Source organism: Oryza glaberrima, chromosome 7 (assembly GCF_000147395.1).
Source record: "Oryza glaberrima chromosome 7, OglaRS2, whole genome shotgun sequence".
Taxonomy (NCBI): Eukaryota; Viridiplantae; Streptophyta; class Magnoliopsida; order Poales; family Poaceae; genus Oryza; species Oryza glaberrima.
The window spans coordinates 23,246,092-23,263,684 of NC_068332.1; the positions used below are offsets into that span (position 1 = coordinate 23,246,092).

The 17,593-nt window shown below is 44.1% G+C and overlaps 3 protein-coding genes and 1 non-coding gene across 4 annotated transcripts; all 4 read right to left on the bottom strand.

Annotated features, from left to right (window-relative positions):
- Nucleotides 1-598: 598 nt before the first annotated feature.
- LOC127779248 (very-long-chain aldehyde decarbonylase GL1-9) lies at nt 599-3,726 on the bottom strand. Its single transcript, XM_052305982.1, has 2 exons — nt 3,075-3,726; nt 599-1,783 (listed from the first exon to the last, which is right to left on the bottom strand). Exons 1-2 carry the CDS (start codon nt 3,312-3,314, stop codon nt 1,247-1,249), a joined length of 777 nt encoding a protein of 258 aa, XP_052161942.1. The 5' UTR covers nt 3,315-3,726; the 3' UTR covers nt 599-1,246.
- A 1,595-nt stretch (nt 3,727-5,321) lies between these two features.
- On the bottom strand, nt 5,322-10,686 carry LOC127779247 (developmentally-regulated G-protein 3). Its single transcript, XM_052305981.1, has 10 exons — nt 10,493-10,686; nt 9,299-9,352; nt 8,623-8,799; nt 8,286-8,357; nt 8,147-8,206; nt 7,273-7,382; nt 6,372-6,671; nt 6,084-6,275; nt 5,951-6,002; nt 5,322-5,856 (listed from the first exon to the last, which is right to left on the bottom strand). The coding sequence occupies exons 1-10, from the start codon at nt 10,532-10,534 to the stop codon at nt 5,806-5,808; spliced, it is 1,110 nt and encodes a 369-aa protein (XP_052161941.1). The 5' UTR covers nt 10,535-10,686; the 3' UTR covers nt 5,322-5,805.
- Nucleotides 10,687-10,890: 204 nt separating this feature from the next.
- Nucleotides 10,891-10,962, bottom strand: TRNAW-CCA (transfer RNA tryptophan (anticodon CCA)). The gene has a single exon. It is a non-coding gene; the product is annotated as a tRNA-Trp (tRNA).
- Nucleotides 10,963-15,784: 4,822 nt separating this feature from the next.
- On the bottom strand, nt 15,785-16,909 carry LOC127780719 (uncharacterized). The gene is made up of 2 exons (XM_052307677.1): nt 16,476-16,909; nt 15,785-16,352 (listed from the first exon to the last, which is right to left on the bottom strand). The coding sequence occupies exons 1-2, from the start codon at nt 16,851-16,853 to the stop codon at nt 16,014-16,016; spliced, it is 717 nt and encodes a 238-aa protein (XP_052163637.1). The 5' UTR covers nt 16,854-16,909; the 3' UTR covers nt 15,785-16,013.
- Between the last annotated feature and the right edge of the window lie 684 nt (nt 16,910-17,593).

Consider the following 17,593-nt stretch of genomic DNA (forward strand, 5'->3'; position numbering starts at 1 on the left):
ACGGCGCCCCGCTCCGCTGCTGCTACTGGTTTTGGGCTTTTTTTGGGGGGCTTCGTGGGTTGGAAGAAGCCTTGAGAATTTGAGATTTTGGGCCTCCAAATGCAACGAGCCAATTTGCATTTTGGCCCCTATTTTGGCCGCTAATAGCTAGAGGTCCCATGCTTTGCGTTTTAATCCCCCATTAAACCGTCTGCAACGATAAGAGATGGATGAGATTAGGGATGACAGTGATGTTGATTAGGGATGCAAGCGGGCTAACATGCAAGCTCGCTTATAAGCAAAATTAGCGGGTACTCACCAACTGACTTGTGAGTTACCTACTAATTTAATCTAAAAATGGGTTTATGGGTTGACCCACTTGCATCCTGAGGCATGGTAAGTCAGGCCACGGCACGAAAACCCGTGGGTTATCACTTATTTAACCTTTAAGTGAGCTCGTGGGTCAACCCGCTTGCATCCCTAAGATGATGTACTGTCCCAAGGGCATATACTCCTTCAGAAGGGAGTAGTGGTAGCCGTGAGTACTGAATCTATATGCAAGAAAATAATGATTGGACATGATAATTATCTTTAATTAAAATCCTGTTGCAAAACACTAATATTATGATAGTAAACACAAACATTCTCAAGTCTCAAGTGAAATGAACTCCAGATCAACCAATATGTAACCCAACATGCAAGCTTAAGCTTCAGGAGGTCTTTGGTTTTCAACAGCTGTAAAAGCTACACTTAGAAATGGAAACATGAGTACCATCAAAGTTGATCTGTAATTGATCAAACAAACTACTATACAGTAGTAGATAAAGATTGGTTTGAACTTTGAAGTTACCAACCATGCCCAGATATTCAGTTACATAAATAATTGGGGGTACATACAGAAGTGTGATTCCAAATACACTATCTGCACAGCAATGTAAATGCCAGCTCTGCACAAAAAATAGCCATGACAAGGAGAAAAGCCATCAAGACAAACCATACAGTACCACACACATTCCAGGTGACCGATCTAACTAGATTAACAGCAGGTGTAAGAACAAGCATCTCGCAAGAGCTTCAGTGTCTTCCCAAATCCCGACTAGCGTATTGCTTCCAGCAAGACGCAAAAAAGAAAATCTGGGAGTACTTGAACAGCTTCAACATCTTCGAAGTTAGATTGGTCCCTATGAGCTTCTAAACATATGAAAGGGAGGTAGAGCATTGTATCTCACTGAGTTGCCGGAGTTCTATACACTTCCATCGGTTCAAGCTAGTCTCGCAGTGGTCTTGCTTCAAAACCGCCTTCCTTCCGTCTTACTAAGTTGTAGGGCATGTGGGTCCCCAGTATTCTGTCCCAGATTGAGAAAAAAGGCTGAGAGTAATTGTACTTTGAGCCTTGAAGCTGATGGTGAACATCATGATAGGCAGTATTGTTTTGGAACAAGGACTGGAAGATGTTATACGGTAACCAAAGTCCACAGTGATCATCAACCGTCTTGAGGACAGCAAAACAGAAGAAGAACACGGAAGTCCTTGGTGTCATGCCAGAGACCAAGAAGGAGATAGCACCACCCACGGTGTCCAGAAGGAGTCCCTCCAATGGATGGTTGTAGAGAGCCCCAATGGCGTAGGGAACTATCAGCCGATGATGTTGTGAATGGATATGCCGATAGAGGAATTTGTTCTGGTGCATGTAGCGGTGCACAAAATACTGCCATGAATCCATGACAAGCATTGCAACCAAAAACTGGAAAGCTTGAATGATGATAGGTGGCTGAACTACAATTGCTGAACTATCTGAAGTAACCTGCAAATAATTCATAACTGGGTAAGAAAGGGCGCATGATGGATTAGTTACGCATTGAAAAACAAACCACAGCTTTAGCTTATTGAAACTCCTCAACATCCTAGGAAAATAGCGCTAATGTAATATAAACATAAGCACAATGACATTACACAGTGCATAGGGAAATGGGAGGTAGGCTATAGAAGTCAGTTTCTCCCAATCTGTAACATCACATGGTAATATGTACATGGCCTAGGGCTTAATTACAACAAAAACAAAAAAAAAAAGGTGCACACCTATACATACAATAGGTGTTGTATATATGACACAAAATATAACCTCCAGGCTCTCATGATGCCAGGGACCTGAATCGGGCAGTACTCAACAGGCGTTAACTTATTTTGCAGCAGGAACAGCTTGCAGTATTGGTGGTGCTGGATGCCAGGCCAAAGCGACGCCTACGGCTTATAGGGATCCAGCCCTAGGATCAAAGGGCCACGTAAGTTTCATTATGAAATTAGAGAATAGGCCAAATATTTGTGAGCACTGAAAAATGAAGGGGCATGCTGGCTGTTAAATCGCACCACAACAAGACAGCGATGGGTACAGCTCTCAGGAGTATCAAGTGTAGTCCCTTAACTAAAGGGTTCATTAATAAAGAGTTGTCTAACACGAATTCTGTAATTCAATTTCAGGACATATTGTTCAATGGCTTTATTATGCACAACGCGAAAAACAAGAAATGTTGTATGCAGGTAAAATAGCTAAGAGCCTACAAGCCAAATGACCACCCTAAGGATATTCCGGAGATTGCGCACAAACACCATAATGTGCTGCTGTCCATTAGTCAAGCTTCAGAAGTCATGGAACATATACGCACACCATAGGAAGGATAGCTGAGATAATGTCTGCAAATGAACTGCCCATGCACAAAATTGCCTGGAAATAAAATTTACTATATCATCTACCAGTAAATGTGCAAAAGGGTATTTCTCCTTGACATGCCTACAGCTCTGGCAAATCCTAGAACACGCATCTAAACAGTGGAATATCATCAATTTTCCTAATCTAAGAATCAAAACCAGAAAGACAGCAAAATAACGGTTTTCCACTGAAGATAGTAATGGTAGCAAGGAGCCCAATGGGTTGCAAACCAATTCAATGAATGGCTCGACCTAGATAAAAAAAGAATGCGTGAAATTCCAACACTGATCATTGCTGTGTTATATCTGAAACTTCTAAAATCAGTTTCATCTCCACGGCAGCGTCATTCGAATTAGAAGCTGAAACATCACCACACAACATCCCTTACCACGAAGAGGATCATGGCGACGATGGCCTGCACGAGCTGCTGCAGGAGCACGCCGCGGACGACGGCGGGGAGGGCGACGAGGTTCTTCTCCTCCTCCTCCGCCCGCGTGTGGAGCCTGTACCGCTCCAGCGGCCGCCGGTGCAGCGCCAGCTGGTAGCCGCCGGCGTACACCCAGTACAGCGCGATGGGCGCGAACGTCCCCATCGTCTCGTCGCTCACATACCCTTCCCACGGCACCATCTCCGGCCACCGGAAGCACCGCCGGCAGCTACCAAGATTGGAATTAGACGGCGCTCCGGGGTATCAGCCACAAGCCCCTTGTGCCGGATTGAGGTTTTTCTCGCCGCCTCCACGCAGATCTAGGGGACAGGAACAGCGTCGTGTTCCTGTTCTTGGGGAGAATTGGGGGATTTTTGTTGGGACAACCAAACAGAAATTGCAGAATCGAGGAGAGTACAAGAGATTTTTTTCTTTCTTTTCTGATTTTTTTTTTCCCAGGAGAATGCCAAGGAAGACTGGAAGAGATGGATGATGAATTGATGGTTTGGAAGCAGATTCAAGAGCAAATCCCAATCAAAAGGTAGGCCTTCATCTCACCTCCTTCCCCTTTATTGCTTGCGGATATTCCTTGTTAATTAGGGAGGAACATTTTTGCTCCCAGTAATTAACATTGTGGTTTTTTTTTTCCTAAAGAAAGTAACCGGAGGAAGAGATGTGTAATTCCTTTTCTTTTATTATTTATTAGTATTATTACACAAAAAAAATCATGTTCTATTAACTTGTTGAGTGAAATTGCTTAGAATTTCACCACCACGTCAAATGTGCTTCCTACGAAAACAACAATTAGTATGTTGATTAGTTAGACGGTACCAAACATATTATATGATCCTATTATCTTTAATAAGTTTTTTTATATCTTCTTTGAAGTTTTAACGAGATTCTATTCTATTAGAGCAAGTATAATACTAGAAGATTATGAACTAGCTATAAGTATAATGGTATTTTTCGCCAATCAACAAGAAGCTGGTCAACTGAGGTGACACCACCAAAGTGATATGGTAAAATCACACAAGCATAAATAAATAAACAAGTATTTGCTCCGTTTTTTATATTATAAATCACTTTATTTTTTTAGTTAAACTTTTTTAAGCTTGTAAAAGAAATATAGTAATAATTCCAACAAAAAAAATAAACATATTACCAAAATATATGCAATGTTATATTTAATGAAATGAAACTAATTTAGTGTTATAGATGTTGCTAAATTTTTCTATAAACTTGATCAAAACTAAATAAATTTAACTAAAATAAAACTTGAAAAGGCTTGTACTCGTAACATACAAAGCACTACTCCTGGTGGCAATAAAGGCACATGTGACAGTGGTGGCAACAATGGCACAAGTAATTTCAGATTTAGTTTAGGAGACTCTAAATTGTGGTGTAGCCATGTAATCCTCCTATTAGCTTCTTACGCAGTTCTTTTTCTTTGATAGTTAAAATCAATCCAGCCTCTACATCCAAAATTAACCTTCTACGCAATTGACAATAGATTTATAGCAAGTCAACTGCTCCAGAACTGTATTTATGTCCAAGGATCACATGAGCTGTAAGATCATTACCAATGCTCTAACTAGTGAGGGTCACTTGAATTAAGAGGAGAAAGGAAGACCTGGATCACATGCAAGAGCCACCAATACGCTAAGTCACATGGATGGTAAGAGAGGGATGCTATTAAATTAACCTGTTGATTTTTTTATAAAAAAGTAATTAGTCTATTTATTGAAATAGTACTGTGTGGCTGTGTGCCTTGGAGGAGTTGATCTTGTACTAAAGATGATGTGAATGATAAATAGACACTATACCAATTATGTCTACACTAGGACTGCCCTAACTTCCAATCTTCCATGATCTCAGGGGACATCGACAGGTTAAAGTCAGCTGGCAGATGAAACTGATCGAAATAAGGAGCATTACAGGAATATATCTCGCCAAGCAAGCGGTAAACAATAAGAGATCTACACGCAGTGGCCGTCATGTTTCGCAAGCCAAATAATTAAAGGAGGACATGCTGGAACAGCCCGTTTCGCCAATCAGCTGCTCGCAATATGACAGCATTGTCACATGCAACGGAAAAGCGATGTTCCGTACACCCTTCCAGTTTGTTGGATACTTGCTGTAATACAGATCATCGCCTCCGTTGCAGATAAGATTCGTGCATTTATAATGACAAATATATTACAGATAACATTGCGACAATGGCATCAACAGCCAAGTCATCTTTATACGATTCGATATAATAATCGTCGAACAATTAATATCCAAGTCGCCCTCACGTTCTTCGTCATTAAAAAAAAATGAATTTGTTATTGGCCATCTCAATATAATGGCTAATAGCAATCATAACTGGGACACTTGTAGCATGGGAATCATCTTTCATCTTTCTGAAGATAAGCAAAGCATCTTTCCACGTGTTCAACTGCTGTGTTCATCGGTGACTCACCATATATATAGCAACAGGGAGATCAGACAAAGATCACAATTACAAGGCTAACTTGACAGAAGGAAAATCTGTCCGTCTACATTTGATTGCATTGAAACGTTCATGTGAACAGCCAATCATCTATGGGCATCATAGCTAGCAAAATAACATGCAGTAAAAGTGACTGCTTCTCAAAATTCTCGTAGCTCATACCTCCTTCCAGGTTTGCAGAACGTGACCACTACAATATACCTAAACTTTCTTGATGATCTGGACAACGTCCTCATCCTCAAGCTCATGTTCCTGCACAAAGCCTCCCAAATTAATATTTGGGGATATCCCCTAAAAAAAGATAGATCATGGCAGCGAAACATGGTAGTAGTTGAAGAATGCCTACCTTGCCAACTCTCTGAGGCTTATGCTTCACGCTAGAACCCCACACCAATGCACTGCAGGTTTTGTGAAGTTAGCCACACAGATGGATAACAGGGACAAAAATATTCAGACAAGATACAAATGAAGATACTCACTATTTAAATTGTTTCACCATGTCCTTGTGGATTCTGTTGCAGAAGTCTTCCACTGTTTTCTTCTTAGAGGATACGATTACAGGGTCCTCATAATCTGGGTTTAAACCTTTCGGTTTTGTGTATATCCTAACCAAATCCAGGTATTCCCAGATCATCTCTAGAAGACCATCGAGATTCCACTCAAGATGAGCACTGTGGAAAAATAAAAGGAAAGGGAGAGTCTGCTTTACTTGTTGGAGCAAAATGAATGGAATAAAGCACAACAAAAGATGTCAATTAAATTCTCACCTAATTGGGCAGTAGTGGGGAAGTTTATCCAAGATTTCCAGCTCTTCGAGTGTTATCTGATCAATCTTATTAACAACATAGATGCAAGGCATGTAAATTCTGCTTCCCTCGATCACATCTATGAGATCATCTGCTGTTGCATCATATCTAAGGGAGACGTCAGCATTGTGTATCCTGTACTCACTGCAGATTGCTTTTACTGTTTCAAGATCCAAGTTTGTGTTCGTCACAGTTGATGTAAAATTGATGCCACCCTTGTCCTTTCTTCTAAATGTCAAATTGGGGGGTGCCTTGTTCAACCTATCATTTGATACAGGGTTCATGAAGATTAAACATCAGCCTTCTTTCAGCAGGCAAGATAGCATGGCCTAAAAGAACTCTTGAGAGTGAAATGAACTAGTAGTGAGCAAGGGTGGACATAGCATCTTGACTTCTTGAGTTTCCCATGATCCAGTAGGCGCAGTTACTCTTCAAAAAATTGGATGAATGACACACCGACGAAAACTAAGATGAATGGTGCCATATAAATTTGTTTGATTCTATTTGTGCATGGTGACAGAGGCGAGCAGACAAGAATGAAAAAACAAAAGCTATTTAGGTTGGCAAGATTCCCAACATTGCCTCCCAGCACGGAAAACTAAGCGAAGGATTATTAGCACATAATTAATTGAGTTTCAGCTTAAAAATGCTTTAAAAATAGATTAATATGATTTTTTAAAGCAACTTTCCTACATATTTTTTTTGCAAAGAACACACCGTTTAGCAGTTCGAGAAACGTGCGCGCTGAAAACGAGAGAGTAAAGTTGGGAACTCTCACTGCTGAACGCACCCTTAGCAAGTTTTGTATAGTATGGCAAACACCGCTGAAACATCTTCTACCCAAAAGGAAGTCAAAACATACCTAATGCCAAATCCCTCAAGCTCCTTCTCAATAAGCCGCTTATGGGTTATTGGCTTAATGGCATCAAGAACAATCAGAATGACATTGCATGTCCTTGCTGTGCTGATAACCTGAAAAACATGTAAGCTATCTATCAGACTAGAAGGAGAAACAGCATAACTTCCTGACAAACAACAAAAATATGCTTAATTATTGCATATAATATTAATATTTGATATAGGGAGAGAAGTCCTTGGGTTCGATGTGACGATATCTAAAGCATGTGAGATTTGACTCCTAAAAAAATACTGATTTTTTCTTAGTGAAACACGGTATCATTAAATTAAAAGGATAAATAGAACCTTGCTGCCACATTGTTAGGCGTGCAAAAGTTAGATAACTTCAACATGCATGGTACAGATAATGTTCACTTAAATTGCAGTATTGCATGTTCAAGATGAAAAGCTCATTCAGCCTTCAAAACATTCAAGAGCATATCTAACAACTAGTCTGATTTCCATCACATATACATTTAAGGAAGTTCTGCATTGTTAACCAGAAAGTGGAAATCACATACCAATTGATAAAATGCCACTATTATACAGAATACATTTCCTTCTTTTTAAACAAATATTATCATGAGAAGTGACAGTGCACTTCTGTGAGTACATACAGCTGCCTAGATGATTTATACAAGAGACAAGTGCTAGTCAGGTGATTCCTATAAAGGTTGCATAAGAAATCTTGCAAACAATAAATTGTTCATATATACCACATGACTCATGGCAATTTTAAACAAAGAGAGTCAGAAAAACAAATGTTACACAGTGCAAAAGAATATACAATTCCAATAGCATTAGTACCAATTCAAAACTGAGAGAGAAGAACATATTACCTGCCTTCCTCTACCCTTTCCATCTTTAGCACCCTCAATGATTCCTGGAAGATCTAAAAGCTGAAAAAGAAATGCTAGTTATCAACCAAGAGCGGATAAGCTCAGGCATGTATCTTACTTTATGAGAGTAAATAATTACCTGGATTTTAGCCCCTTTGTACATTATAACTCCAGGAATACATGTTAAAGTTGTGAATTCGTAGGCTGCAACCTGTTGAATCAACAACAGGGACAGGTTCGTAAGACCACGCCATTATAGTATACAAACTCGGCAATAGTTGTAGGAAAAACCGACTTGGCCACTTGGAATATCCAAATATGAAAACTACTTAAACATATCCATGAAATTGATGAATAAAAGACGGACACAGTAGAGGCATAAAAATGTGTGCGTGTGTTTATCTAATACAAAGGGTGCTCAGCTAAGTGGGGGAAGATCCTCGTAAATGAATATGTAGATAGCATTCGTACAGCACCTCTGAAAATGTTCCTGTCAGCTTGTTCAACAATGTTGATTTTCCAACTGAAGGAAAGCCCACCAAACCAACACGTGCATCTCCACTTTTTGTCACATCAAATCCCTCGCCAGCACCGCCACCACCACCTTTGGATGTAGGAGTCAGCAACTCACGGCGTAATTTTGCAAGTTTAGCCTGATAAGAGGAGAACAGTTAGGAAAAAGACAAGAATTTGTAGAAGTGGCAGATTAAACTAAACAAAAAGTACACAGGTTCTAGTAGCAAGCATATGTGAAATTAACACACAGAACAATGAAATAATTTGTCTAGGTCCTGAGGATGGAACTTATGACCATCCTTTCAAGCACTTTTTACCTTAAATGCAAAAAACTCTTACCAAAGTGTCATATATTATTGTGGAATGGCATAGAACCTCATACAGCAGTTTTATACTAAGGTTCATGCACAGGGAAAGGTAATATAACCATGCTACTGATTTAATTGAACTAACGGAATTCAGCAGATGCATAAGTTTGATCATGAAGTAGGCAAGATATACTCAGAAGCATGAAGGCATAACTTATTGTGAACCGGAAATAGCTAAACTGCCCATGGGCCAATTTCTTAGGATTTTAATACAACAGCAGACATACTACTAGCATTTTAAATTAAAGATGGATGGAGTTCACATTACCTTCAGAAGACCAAGATGGTGTGCAGTGGCCTTGTTCTTCTGCGTCCTTGCCATCTATCAAGTCAAAGAAAAGCCACGAACATCAGCAAAGGGATTAGAAAGTGGACGCACCAGCTGTTTCGTTTACTATTAGACATGTTCCTATCCATTTTTCCAGTCATTCAATTCTCAGTTTCTCAAATGGCATAACACTTATGGTAGTGTTGCTCATGATAAAAAAATGTTATTGCTGCTAATTATGAACCAAGATAACAACTATATGTATAACTAGAAAGGTACCATGGTACTAAATCATCACCATGCAAATGCAAGATGCAACTAAAGCAATCTATGCACTTGCACCTGTAGTATGCAGCCTTTGACAAAAGACCACTGAATCACAACAGAAAAATGACTCAGATCAAGTCTAGTGAATAAGTGAAATATCATCGATTTCCTGTACCCTTACCATTATTGACCACACAAAACATTCAATACCCTAGCCCTAGCTACATTCCAACAACAGTTACGGAATCTCTGAAATTCTCAATCATAATTAATGAAGAAACAGAACTATCCCCAAATCACAGACAACACTGCATCTCACAGATATACAGGGTTCCAGCATCATATACAAATGACGACACAACCACCTCCAACATTTCAAATCACTACTACCCTCAAAATGTGTCTATTAGATCTAGCAATACTCCAAATTACAACCAATAATTCCCCAAACCATACGAATATAAACTAGGTAAGAAAATGATATAGCCCAGCCTCGAGACTGGAATGCTGCCCCAAGTCTAACTTGTCTCCGACCTTCACCAAGCACAAGTGTATGAACAGTAACATTTCATTGAATTAGAGCAGCTCAAAGCCACAAGCCCACTACATCGCATGCCGCTCGCAGTTAAAACCTAAGTACCTAACAGTTCTGGACTAATACTAATACTAAAAAAAATCATGATATGCTGCTTCCAATCCACGAGCCATAACTTCCCTGACCTAATCTACCGTCCAAACCACCAAAACTAGCACACATCACGCCAGCACAAAACAGCATCAAACCAATTCAGCTCGAGACGAAGCAACCAAAACCGCAACCCCAACCACTACTACCCTCGAGAGCAGCAAATCTATCCGCGACAGCTACGGATCGTCGGAGGGCGGCGGGGCGGGGCACGCTGGCCCTAAAGAAGGGGAGCTCGTTACCTCGTCCTCGATGTCCTTGATCTTCTGCATGACGGTCGCCATGGCTGCGGCTCGCGGAGGAGGAGGCCCGCCCGAGCAATCGAAGGTTCTAGAAGGCTCGCCTGGGGATTCGCCGGTGCGGAAGAGAGGAGACGGAGGTGGGGAGGAAGAGAGGAGAGGCGGAGAAGGTTCGAGAAGTGGGTTAAGGGTTTTGGTCTGGAGGCGGTCGATGTGGTGGGCCTCCTGGGCTTTATAAAGAATAGACCTCAGGTTGTCGGCTTCCTGGGCTTTGTGAATAATGGGCCTTCAATGGAATATAAGGTAAAATTGGACCTTTATTGGGCCTCTATAAAATTGGGCCCAAAAAGAGTTAATACGGAACAGAAAGAAAAAAAAGGGATCCGAAAGGATCGGGGTATTGAACCCGACGTGAATCGAACACGCAACCTTCTGATCTGGAGTCAGACGCGCTACCATTGCGCCACGGATCCTGTTGGTACCAAAGAGGACATAAAACTAATCCTAAACGGAGAATCCATTTGTGGATTTCAAATTTCAAAATTTAGGTTTAAAAATTGAACTTTAGCGATCACACGGGAAACACATAATAAGAACGTTTTCAACACCCCAGAATAGCTACTGGCATCCCCAATCTCCAGCACACTGCCTCACTCGTCGGACAACTTCATCTTCTTGGTCGACGGCAAGAGATAAAGTGATTTTAGAATCTGGGATAGTTCATGTTCAACACCAAACCACTGGCACTCAGGATAGAGATTTTCAGAATCTTTGATGGCACTCAAGATGGAGATTTCAGAATTTGTGATCACACAAGTACACAACAGGAAGCGCTCCCGGAAGGATCATGACAAGATTTTAAGGCGTCCAAATTCCACCGATCATTGAGGTAACGCTGCACCTTCAAGTTTCTCTTCTTTTTCCCCCTTTCATTTCAGTTAGTACAACAGATTGTCTCAAATCATCATCTTTACTGAAAGTCTGAAACTACTTCTGTGATGAGTACTATTTTCACATTTTTCACAGCCTACACACAACATACAGACACATTACAATCTGTAACCATCACGCTCACGCATGAACATTAAGTAACAACTGTACCACACATCTTTACCGGAAATCTGAAAATACTTCGGGTGATGAGTATCATTTCCCAATTTTGAAGCCTACACACCACAAACACACACTGCAATATGTAACCATCAGGCATGAACATCAGGTAGAACTGTACTACAATACACACAAACATAAACTGCAATCTGTAACTATCAAGCATGAACATAGAACTGTACTACTGTTTAAACACTGATTTTCAGAATGTCATTGCAGAAGCAAAAAAAATTGCAGCAATTGAGTCTGAAAGTTTCATTTCTTTCCTTTTCTTTTTCTTTCAGCAAGTTGCACTGCAAGGGACAATATGGTTACAGTAGCAGCAACACAAAGCTAGTACAAAACTTTGCAACCACAGAGCACACTCAATCGATCATCAAAAGTGCTGTTCAGAGACAGATATGATCATATCAGGATCAAAGAACCCGAATGAATGAACGAATGAATGAATGAACATAACCAAAGGCTGAAACCTACAGTTGCACACACACCGGTCTACTCTAAGGAGGGAGGACATAATTGGCCGGAATCAGAGGCTGGGCGTCTTCATGAGCTAGTGGGTCGTCTACCCTCAGCATGGTATACTGGAGCAGAAGCAGATAGTCCACCACCTGATCGTCTCGCGGCGTATCCCGGCTGCGACCATCCGCCATGGGCGTCCTCAGTGCTCTGGCTGCAGCTTCTGGGGTGGAGAAGATGACCAGAGCCGCCCTCTTGGCCATGTACACGACGCAGCTCTCGACGTCACCGAAGTATTGCATCAGGTAATCCTCTGTCATGTCTTGGTGTAAGCCCAGCAGGATGAAGCCCCGGCGTGCGAGGTTGCCCTGACGAACAGATGAAGATGGCCGGAGTGATTCGAGCTCGACCAATCCCCGGCCTAATCCATGGAGATCATCCAGTGTGCACCGATCCATCCTTCTGTGGGCGCGAGCGACCGCCAAGTTCACCACCTCCGGGTACAACAATGGCCGAGGCATGAACGCCGGGGACGGGTCGTCGATGAGCTGGGCAGTGATCGGATGCGGCCCGCAGGCGCGCCTCCAGAACTCGCCGGACTCCGCCATCAGCGCGCGGGCGTCGCCGCGGCTGCGCACCACGACCACCGCGAGCCGGTCGCCGCGGTGCACCAGGAGCGCCTCCACCGGGTGGAGCTCCTCCACGCGACGGCACGCCTCGCCGGCGTCGAGCTCGGCGATGCCGGGTCCCCGGAGAAGGACGACGCGGCCGAGGAAGTCCGGCGAGAGGCAGAACAGCGGGAGGAGGTCCCGCGTCACCACGCCATGGCCGCCGGCGCCGTCCGCGACCAAGGGGAAGAGCCCCGAATCGTAGAGGCCGAGGTGGAAGGCGACCAGCTCCGCGGACCTGCTGCCGCATCGCTCGATGTCCCTGGACTCGTCGAACACCACCATGGCCATCCTGCTCGAGTAGTAAGCCACCACCGCGCACGCTCTGCCGCTCGCTGCCAACTCTGACCTCGCGACGCCGTACAGATATCCGGGTGTAGCCGTGCTCCTTGCCCCCATCCTCAGCAGCAGGCACCGCAAGTTGATGTCCTCCTGGGCGTCTGCCTCCAGATATCGCCAGGGAACCATTCGGCGGAATGCCTCGGCGGTGGAGCTCCGCCGGCTCTGCTGGTCGGCTGCATCCTTCACAAGCTCTACCGAATTATGCAGAATCTCGTCATCAACCTACAAGAACAACAGATTCAGAGCACCAGAAGTGGAAAGAAGCAAGAGAAACATGAAGATTCACCTGCAGCAACTAATCGAGAACCAATTCAGAGAATCAAGAAAACGAACAATTTGGGAGAAACAATGAACAGGCACCTGCTGCAACTGATTGAGAACCAATACAAAGAATTTGGACATGCACAATGTGGGAGAAACATGAACAGGCACCTGCAGCAACTAATTGAGGACCAATACAAAGAATTTGGACATGAACAAAGCGGGAGAAAACATGAACATTCGCCTGTACAGACCAATCCAGAACCAGAACGAAAGAATTTGGCCATGAACAAAGCGGGAGAAAACATGAGCATTCGCCTGTACAAACCAATCCAGAACCAGAACGGAAAGAATTTGGACATGAAGAAAGCGGGAGAAACATGAACATTCACCTGCAGAAGCCAATCCAGATCCAAAATACAGAGAATTTGGACATGAACAAAGCGCAGAGACCGATTCAGAACCAGAACAGAGAATCGGAGATGAATAAATCGAGGGAACTCAAACTCAAAAGAAACATCAATTTCATGGCCCAGAGTTTCCAAGAACCAAAAATTCACGCAAGAATCGCACCAAGAACACCGCTGCGACCAATATCTCGCACCCAAGAAATGCTTCGGCAAGAACGGATGGGGGAAGAAAAGCAGAGGAGCGGTGTCTGTACCCTGGAAATCGTCCGGTATGCGCCTGGACGAGCCGCCTCCGACTCCGCCGCCTCCAAGCAATCGCTCTCTGCGAAAAACACCAGCATGCCGATGCGCTCGCCTCTGGCAGCATCTCGTAGCAGGACAGTCGCCATGACAGCTCCATAGCGGGTGAAGAACGACTCCAGGTGCACCGGCGATATGAGGGAGTTTACACCTCCGACCACCAGCGCTCGACGCAAGAAAGTGGAGTCCTCGGCGAGAATCGGTTGAGACTCCACGAGCGCCTCGATGAGGTCGCGCACGCGCGCCATGTCCATAGCGGCGGACGCGAAGAAGAGAGGGGAGAAAGAATCGCTCGGTCAGGGCGGCGGATGCGAAGAAGAGAGGGGAGAAAGAATCACTCGGTGGTGGAAGAGGTTCTTCGTGATCTTGGTGGAGAGGCTACTGGTTCTTGCTTTCTTGGAGAGAGAGGCTGAGGGGATGGCGAGCGAGTTCTTGGAGGGAGTCGGAAGGAAGAAGACAACCTATTTATTTGCGAGTTGGGTGGAAATGGGCCGAAACTTTATAGGCCGTTCGTAGCTAAATGGGCCGGTTCAGTCATTTTGGGGCGGCTGGCGGCAAAGCCCATATTCAGAAATAACACTTATTTTCAGAGAGTTCAGTCAACTTTGACTACTTTGAAGTACAATATGATTCATATCCCTTAACCATATTAAGGTATATATCTTGAATCCTTAAGGCCTTAAACAACCAAAAATCGGCTGATTTTGAGGGTGGTTTTCATTGATGTGGCTCGTACCTGGTCTAGCCGGCTGAATCAACACGTGAGACCCACGTGTCAGTGACTTTTCCCTCTTTCTCCTCTCTTTCTTTCTTCCCTCTCCTTTCCCCACACGGGAGCATGGCGACTCAAATGAAATGATATATTGTTCTAAGCATACAAAAGGAACATTCTAAGAACCACACAAGTAATCTAAACTACATATACGGGAAAATTTACTATATGACATTGTGGATTTGCTCCATTGTCCTATAAAAAACATAGTACGAAATGTGGCACACACTAATGCTATGAGTTATGGACTCTGAATATATTGTTAACGATAGTGCTCGAATTCTAGTTGTGGCAAGACTTTCCTAGAGAAGGAGGTGAGGCTGGAAATACCTATTAAACTTCCGCCCTCCCCTCCTCCATCTCCTCCTCAGCCTATCATCTCCTACCACTCTTCGTCAATGCCAAGATATGAATATCTCAAGTATAGAGCTCAATTCAAAGTTAGCACTATGCTAATGCAATTTTTTTGTCAGGTGTGGGGCTTGAGCCTAAGCTGCCTCGCACCTGGCTCCGCCCAATCTTGGCATATCATCAGGATCAAGTACACCAATGAATAAAAAGACTTGAACACTTACAAGTATAGATACTGATCCAAACTGGCAACAACCACAATCCATGATAGGCATGAAGTACGTGTTCATAGTGAAGTGAGATAGCTAGTAATATTACCGTACCCTCCCACTGTTTAGAGTTTGAACTTGCATGTTTGTGAAGTGATATATTACACATTAATATATCTTGTAATTTTTTTTGAATTTTTTTCAAAATCATTTAGTTGGTATAAAAAAATGGGTGGACGTCCACCCGAGATATTAGAATCCATCTTCTTTTTCTAGTTGTTTTTTCTTTCCTTTATCTAGTTGCAGCTTTTATTTTTTTTTCTTTCTTTCTCTCTTTCTGTTGGGCATAGGTCTGATTGGCTGATTGCATTGCGTAACATTTTTTTCTCATTCTGATATATTGATGCGAAAAAAGTAATGTTATTGAAGCAAAACACATACACACATCAGACAAACACAAAAACTGACTGAATGAAATGCATGAAACATAGTAATTTCTATCGAAGAAAAGAAGCGGCTGTCTAATTGATGCTGGGAGAGGAATGAATCAAATGATCATAAAATCATATCCCACGATTTTATTTTTCATACCAGCTTAGTATACCAAGCATTAGCTTGTCCTTTTGAGGGATAAATAAATGATTAATCAAACCAGTATTGGTAAGGCCATATCTTGTGAGGTATCTTGTGCGGATCGCGGAGATCGTCGGTTCGCCGGGACGCGTCCTCCATGCAGAAGAACTCGGTGTCGTCCGTCCTCCAGTAGGTGTAGCTGGTGCCGTAGTACCGCGGCTCGCCGCCGTCCGCTCCTCCCGGCGTCGGCCCTTCCCTCCGCGACGCCAGGGACGCGACGAACGCCGTCGTGGCCTTCACCGGCCGCCCTCTCCTGTCGCCCTCCAGCATGCTGAACCACGACACGCGCATCGCCTCCTCGCCGTCGCCGCTCTCGTGCGGCGGAGCCCTCCTCGGATGCAGCGCCAACTGTGTTCTTCCATCGGATTAATTAGTCTAGTCACTCAATTCAAATCAAAATCGGATCGGATCGGATCTGATCTTTGATGACCTGCAGGGTCCGTTCAATTCGAATTTTCAAATTAGACTCACCTTGATGTCCATGGCGGCGGCGAGGACGAGCGGCGGGCCGAGGTGGAGAGGTGGGACGGGCTCGAAGAACCCCGCCCCTGTGCGGAGCACTGCCGCGCTCATGCAGTCCGCGACGGCGACCCCGAAGACGACGACGGCCATGCCCAGGCCGCCGGAGACGGCGATGGCCTCGATGGAGGCGAACATGTCGAACATGTCGCACAGTTCACCTGGGACGGTGCAGGAGAGGAGGCAGCGGACGAGGATGCAGCGGCGGTGGAGCTCCGACGGGTGGCCGCGCAGCGTGCCGGCGACGGGGGCGAGGATGTTGCGCGCCATGGTGGCCCTGGCGTAGTAGGCGCCGTACCGGCTTGTCAGCGTCGCCTCCGTCGCCGGCATCGTCTCGACCGCCGCCGCCGACGAACGATTTCCGAGACTCGAGACTGACGATGCGATGCGAGATAGATTATAATTCACACGGGCCTTGCCTGGGCTTGATTTTTCGGAGGCCCATTCGTTTCGTCTCGTTGTCATTTCTGATTTTCTTTTGGTTATTGTTGTTTTTATGTTCTGCTTCTGGCAAGCGGCTAGCTACAGTCTAGATGTCATCTAAGCTTTTCATATTGATCGAATTGTGATAATCTCCTTTGTCAGTAATTTTGTACAGAATTGCTATTTGGTTGATAGAAAAATTGGGGCCTATATCTTCGTCATTCATACTCCAACGACCTTAGTTCCTCCTCTAGACCCTTTTCGTACCTAGCTCCAGCAAAGCTTCAATGACAGGAAATAGTCTAACGTGTTAGGGTTTAGGGTTAGAGTTGAGAGGAGGGGGTGGAGATCGCTAAGCTTACATGCATGACCGTAGGAGGTAGCGGTGAACGCGGATGACGAGTATGGCGCTGGAGTCACAAGGATGGAGGAGGATGGTGGGCCGGAGTTGCTAGTAGGTCCATTGGAGCTTATAGTTAGAAGACGATAGTCAGTAGTGGCGGATTGATCGGAGGAGAGAAGGGGAAGGGTGAGTGGGAGGAGGCTCAATAAGGTTAGGCGATAGAGGTAAGACATCGAGCGCTTGCTCGATCGAGTTGTAGCGATGGCGTTAAGACTATGGTCTGAAATTTGCAGGATTTTCTAAG